The sequence below is a fragment of the Leuresthes tenuis genome, unplaced genomic scaffold (genome assembly GCF_036924035.1).
Source record: "Leuresthes tenuis unplaced genomic scaffold, fLeuTen1.0.hap1 SCAF_9, whole genome shotgun sequence".
NCBI classification, from domain to species: Eukaryota; Metazoa; Chordata; class Actinopteri; order Atheriniformes; family Atherinopsidae; genus Leuresthes; species Leuresthes tenuis.
In genome coordinates this window covers 9,479,679-9,486,676 of record NW_027325363.1, presented here as the reverse complement: position 1 = coordinate 9,486,676, position 6,998 = coordinate 9,479,679, and the positions used below count along the sequence as shown (strand labels likewise).

The window sequence follows — 6,998 nt, the reverse complement described above, 5'->3', positions numbered from 1 at the left end:
TACTGTAGTTTGGCTCACTCCCATGATTAGAACTTAAGAAGTGTGTACTTTCACCCATAAACCCACTGAAGAGGGATTTTTAGGCTGTGTGACATGACTCTTCAGGACAGCACTAAATCACCGAAGTGAACCAGTTTACAGACAGAAATAAAAAATGTCTTTTGTGCTACGCTGCCAGAAGGCAGCAAGTGTAGAACAGAAAATATTCTTCACAGAGCTACCACTTCTTTGAAGCAGCATATATCTTTTTAATACAGCATCAAATAGCACTACAATAACATAGTGTGGTCACAGGACAGAACAGTCGACCCTGTGGTGCACAGGAGCTCTCGCTAACCCTTGACTTCTAGCTTACATGTTTTCAATTTTCACCTAAAAAAGTTAGATATAACATCTGCAAATGTTCAGTTAAAGTGCTCCGTAAAGTTTTCCCCCTGACTAACAGCACACTTAAATTAAATAATTTGCCTAGATATTGTTTTTTTGTATACTTATCTTTAATGCTACCATAAAATAAGAGCATGTTGCTGCCCTTCACACCAAACATTACTGCAAAACTGACACAATACCACCACATGACACCACGTCAGGAAAACAACATTACTGTCAGTGCTGCAGAGTCTCAAGTGAAACGAACACGTTCATGGGGTGCTCGCCTCCACTGGATATGGAAAGAAAGACCAGTGGAAAGACGGCACCAACTTTGATACTCAGAGCTTTATGTCTGGCATCGCTATGGTCCCATTTGATCCTCTGGTCCAAAAGATTCTGGACTTGACACCACCTTTGCTCCCACTCAAAGACTAATCAGAGGGAAGTGGGTGGGCCACAAGCAGGACCATTGACGGCCAGTGCTCAGTAAAACTCCCTCTGTCCAAACACACCAGTGTTCAGTAAAAACAAGCTTCACACACATGTACACTCCCACACAGCACTTCACCAGTCCAGAACAGACCCGCACTTGCAGTCTGGAAAGGCAAAAAAGCTTCCTGTCCTCCTCGATCCCTCACGGTAGACGGACGGTTTGCACAGGCTCTCACAGACCCCAGTACGGAGCAAGGCTCCTGCGGTCCCTCTCGTAAACATCAGGTATGACCCCGTAGGGCGTCTGCACCATCTTAACAGAGTTTCTGCCAAACAGCTTCCTCTCGTACTCGATAAGCTGGCGCCAGAAGCCACCGTTGGGCCGGATGACGGGGCGGCGGGCCTTGATCCAGGCGTGGGCCTCAGCCAGAGACACACGGTGATACTTCATGAGGTACGCAAGACAGAGCGAGGCTGAGCGGCTCACTCCCGCTGCACAGTGCACCAGCACCGCTCCTCGTTTGCGCCCAACACTATGGATCTTATCAGCCACGCTGTCGAAGTACAACGAGATGGGGGAGTGTGGCATATCGGCCAGCGGGACCTTTACATACTCCATGTGAGGCCAGTTGAAGTTGGGGAGCTCAATGGTGGCGTTGACCACACAGGTGATGCCTTTAGAAAGCAGCAGGCTGCGGTTGGATGCCACGTTCCCTCTGCTGAGAAAGAGGTTGGGGGTGATTTGAGCGATGCCTCCCAGCAGGCTCCCATTTTCAGGCAGCAGCCTCGGCACAGTAGCGGGCAACATGGAGCTACGATGGTGGTGGTGATGGTTGTGAAAGAAGCCTTGGCTGCGGGAACCCATCATGGAAACAAGAGGTAACGTCAAATAGGGAAAAATATTCAGGAGCTCAGAATCACAGTAGTGCAGCGAGACCAGCCAGACAGCTCCTGAAAGACAAATACAAACATTTTTTTTACAAAGTAAATAGTGTGTCATCTCACAAATATTCAAACACTTCAAGGATGAGTAATATCACAGCAATTTGCCAACACAACAGCAAATAAAAATCTAGTTTAGAGGGCACTGTGTTGCGACAGCTGTTTTCAGGAAATGTTGTCCTCAGTCCAGTTTCAAATGTAAAAAACCCAGACAGCCAAAACTGTTAGTGTCACTTTAGATCTATTTAAAAATATGCTGCTGAGAGGATGCGACCAAACGGCTTCACACACATCACTTTACAATTACATCAAAGTGTTTTCATAAATTCCCACATGTCTCAACATCCAGGTCGAATAGCCTCAAGCTGCACACCAAGTTGCGCCTCCTCTGCCATGTGAGAGCAGACGCCCTGCAGGCACCCTACATTCACCTCATCTCATGTTCTTCCATCCACATCTCCCACATACAGATTACATCTGGTCTCTGGCTACTGCTTGCTGTGACTGTCATTTTTGGGTCCACACCAAACAGCAAGGTGGAAACTATTCATATATACTGGAACATACTTAATTTAAGCCCATACGTAAACAAGGTTTATTATTGTCTTTTCAATTGCTTTTAAAATTCAAAAAAGTTACCTTCATTATTTGCTTTAACAATCTGGTACATAAATTTAAAGATGCCTTACAAATTCTGATGTGACATATATATACTGATGATGAAATATTCTGTGCTACTGCTTATCAGCAAAGAGCCCAGAGCTCCAAGCTCTGCGTCACACACTGTTGCACTTGTCGAGCGTCATCCACACCTTGTGCGCCAATCTGGGCCGCCAGGTCTTTTGCTTTCATTTTTAGCTTCAGTTTGGTTAACAAGACACACAGGTCACACCTGTTCTGAGCTATAATTCAACCTGTAGAAACAAAACCTGCTGTCTGGAAATCTTATGTATCAATAATTGTAGACAAAGTGATTATACTGTGATGTCGGCTTTGAAGATCATATCAAAGGTAGATATTACCAGTTTTAAAAAAAAGCTAAATCATATAATGAGTCCAACCTTTTGTTTCCTTGTATTCCTTATATTTCATTCTGACTTCGAGAAGTTAACTATTGCAAGGTTGTCAATCTACTTTTTAATGGATTTACTGCTTGAAGCTTACACAGAAATAGCAGAGTCAGTTTTGAGTAGCCATAATCTCCCTGAGGATTTGAGCTGCTTCACTTTCTTGTCACCTTTCAATTGCAAAAAAAAAAAAAGCCTCTCTTCTTATCGATCACAGCTCTGCCATCTCAGCATGGTCTGCTTCTTTTTCCAGAACAAAAAGACAGACTAAAATAACGCCCTAACCCTAACGACTAATTATATCTGAAAACTGACACAAGGATTTTCACTATTTCTCACTATAAACCAGTAATGCAAACAAGCCTGGCATGCATTTTCTCTACACAAATATTTTACAGCTGAATAGAAACAAAGCTACAGACAACTAACCAACAGGAGCACAGAGCACTCTTCTACACATCACTGAAGACTAACAACCTACCTTCACTGTTCTCTCTGAGTAACTTGTTAGTTTTTTAAGCCTTCTTAGAACACGTTAGTAGCAATATCATGGTTGTTGATAATGTGGGGGACTTGGCAGTAATGAGGGCCTGTGCTACAGTATCAGCCAAGTTCAACAAATGAAGGCTATCCCCATTGCTACATTTTGTTATCTAAGCCTAAGGTCATGCTAAGCAGCATCAATGTGATTATCAACTGAAGCTATGAGCACATTCATGTTAAGGTAGCACTGCAGACACCAGCTGCCCAATCCCGTTTATGGATGGATGCATTTCTGTCAAAAAGAACAAAGAATCTCAGACAAATATGAGGACTTAAAATATAATCTACACTCACACGCCAGCACACCTGCTGCAGCTAAAGACAGGAAGGAGCATATTTGACTTCACAATACTTTGTTTAGCTAAGCTCATTAATATAACTGAGCTGTCATTAAGGTAGAGGTAGATATGATGTCTTCCTCCATGGATGCTAATCAGGAAAGGTCAAAGGGTAAAGATGGGAAAGAGAAGCAACCCTTTCACTGTCCACACAGCCAGGGTTTTTCTTTTTTCATTTGCATTTTGCCAGTGTTGATTCATTTGTCAGTAGGTGGTGCTTTAATACATGTTGATCTTTAATCTCAAACAAAATCAGCCTCAAGGCAGATTAGGTGCACAACCATAGTTGCCATAGCAATGCACCCTGTTAGGTCTTAACCGTCCCTGTGACACTAAAACCCAGAATTATTTATGATAAATATTTATGAAAAACAAAAGCATCAACAGTGGCCTCCAAACATCTACTAACTACGGAATCTGTTGTGCTCACTCTTAACCCCTCCCACAATCCTCTGATTAGCTTTGTTGGTTCTACAATTTAGTTTCTGCTACCCATGAATGCACACAGCAAAATCCTGCTAAAATGAGTTTTTAAACTGAACAGCTGAGGCATTAATTCACAGAGAAAGATACAAACAGTGCTGCAGGGGCAACCCGCTGACCAACAGCACAAGGCAGCAGCATCAGCAGTGAGATGAAGTAGATAAGAGAACCAAATAATCTTCGACAGGCCCTCTCCGAAGTGCTGATGTACCACAGTGCTGGGCTTTGCTGAGATTTGCTTCATCCACATGGTTATTTATACCCCAGGCTGGGCAGAAGTGAGGCTGCATGGAGCGAAGGAGGGAGAATTATTCACAAGCTGTCGCCACAGAAAAATCTCCTGTAGACACTGCAGCTCACTGCCAATCAAATTAACACAGAGGACTCATTCTCCAAAGAGGTCAGCAGCATTCACAGGATGGCAACAGGAGCACATGGTTGCTGCACATCCTAATTTAAATTTAAAATTTCAAGTTTATTCTGGGAATCTTTGAAATGTAACGGACTCAGGCTCCCTCTCAATCACCTGAATGGATCTGTCAACAGGTGCTCCAAGATCACAAATCTCCTGACGCTACTCCCACGCTGGTTAAGATTCCTCTGAGCTCCGGTTTCCCCTCCGCTAACACAAAGTGGAAATGTGACCCACCTGCTGGAAAACTAGAGCGACGGCTCTGACGGAAACCTCACAACAACACAGAATCTGAGCCCAACTTGGCGAATGACACTCCCTCACACCACACAATGGCACCACTGCAAACACAGAGGTTGCTGCTCTCAGCACCGTCTCTCCAACACTCTATTTATTCAGGCTGAGTGATGTCTGAAAGTGGCTGCACCATCTCAGTAATAATCAGGCCAGAATGAGCAACAACAAGCCTCTCAAACATCTCGAAATAAACAAAAATGCTGCTGCTGTAGAGAGGAGAAAGTAACTCTTCAGCCACAGCTGCAAAGGATTCAGAAAACTTGATGAACAGAGGGAGGACAGGGTTACGGCTTCAGCACCCTCCTGCTGCAGTAACAACCCGACATTTGAACATATCCTGCAAACAGACAAAACACAAGACCCTGAAAGCCACTTGTCATGTAGTGACAGGTGGTGAATGCATGATGGTGCAGATGATTATCTTTCCTGTCAGACATTTCACGAAAAGAGACTTTAAAAGCGAAGTTAGCGGAGTGTCATTACACTCATCTCATATCACAGCAGACACACAAGACATCTGCTTTTAAATTTACAATTATCACTAATTGATGCTACAAGTTAGATCAAAAGAGGCTGAAACAAGTGCATGTGTCCATTACCAGAATATTCACTTGTTTTTTTCGTGCGATATATCAATATTTCTAGCTTCTTAAATGTGGAATTGTGATGCTTATATTTATCATTTTCAAAAAAACACCAAACAAGCTCAAGCTTCCACAAAATATAAGCAACACAAAGCTTTCCCATACCATGTTTTAATACTCAATACGCAGAATTATAATCAAGGAATGACTTGCAGATTAATAAACGGGGAATATAAACATGTTAATGTTAAAAAAATGACTAACCCAATTTAGTGCATTTGGATTTAGAAACTTGAAATATTTCTGCCTCTTCCCTTGTGTTGTTCTGTGCCACCGAGCGTGAAAACGTGCAGCATTCAGTGAATGACTCCAAAAGTTTAATAATTTAGCTTCGGCGGTGAATGAGAACCGCTCCTCATCGCATGTGCTGCTCGTTCACGTACACTGAGATGCGCGTGCGTTTCCAAGTTGAGGTGTTGAGAATAGATCATAGTGAGTAAAATATGTAAAAAAATAAAACAGCCAAACTGGATATTTATCTGCATGCTTTCTTCAGTTTCTTCAGTTTAACTCAGCTTATATTAAAAAATAAATAAAGCCTGCAGTAAAACGCCTTTTACTGCATAATATATTCTAAATACACCTTAGCTGTCTGCATCTTTGTGTTAAAAACATTTTAAGAGAGGTCAACATGATGCTGATAAACTGCCTCCGTGAGACGAGAAACTCAACTTACCAATCGTCTCTGACCTGGACAGTGATGGAGATTTTCAAAGCTTCTTCACAACCGGCACAAAACCGGCGCGCACGAATCCGTCTGCGCTGTCACACATCAACAGTCAGTCCGATCGTGCAGATGGCCGAGATGATGGCGACAGGCCGGGCGGTGGCAAACAACCGGCAACACACACCGACATCCCGGGAAAGTCAACAGAAATACCAGCCATCGGCACATTCGCCTGGTCTTACGCTGGCTGGCAGGGCGGCGTGCAGAGGACAGCCTCCGGTATGAGGGGTGATCAGTGCCACCCAGAGGAGGCGAAGGAGGAGGATGGCTTACTGAGATGATGCCAGGCTTTTCTATTGGAGGATGCTTTTCAGTTAGTTTCACAGCCACAACACTGAAAGGAACAGGAGTTTTATGGAAATGTCATAACATTTCTTGAGACATTTTTAAAGGCCTTCGTGCTGTGTGAGCGGCAAGTCGCTCGGGAAGAACTCTCCATGGACACCAGACAGACAACTTCGATGAATGATAAAGAAAGGCACAGCTTAGTAATGAGTTTTGTCTATCTAAAAGCAACAGATTGAGTCAAGGGCTAAAGGACTTCAAATAACAAATGGGTGTTCAATGCAAAAGATTTGATCTGCAAGTCTCTCATGAAGCAATAAAACAACAATAAAGCCACAGTAACTAATGGTATTCTCTCACTCAGCATCACATTCATGAAAAAGGGAGGACACCTCCAACAACGCTTTAACCATTCGTTTAATACATCTTTTCTTTGCTCGTGTTTTTCCTTTTTTG

At 43.2% G+C, this 6,998-nt stretch overlaps 1 protein-coding gene across 1 annotated transcript; it reads right to left on the bottom strand.

Moving 5' to 3' along the window:
* Nucleotides 1-224: 224 nt before the first annotated feature.
* On the bottom strand, nt 225-6,449 carry dusp14 (dual specificity phosphatase 14). The gene is made up of 2 exons (XM_072391692.1): nt 6,207-6,449; nt 225-1,755 (listed from the first exon to the last, which is right to left on the bottom strand). Exon 2 carries the CDS (start codon nt 1,670-1,672, stop codon nt 1,037-1,039), a length of 636 nt encoding a protein of 211 aa, XP_072247793.1. The 5' UTR covers nt 1,673-1,755; nt 6,207-6,449; the 3' UTR covers nt 225-1,036.
* Nucleotides 6,450-6,998: the final 549 nt, after the last annotated feature.

Coding starts and splice junctions, on each gene's coding strand:
- dusp14 (XM_072391692.1), bottom strand. CDS start 1,672: ATGATGGGTTCCCGCAGCCAAGGCTTCTTTCACAACCATCACCACCAC.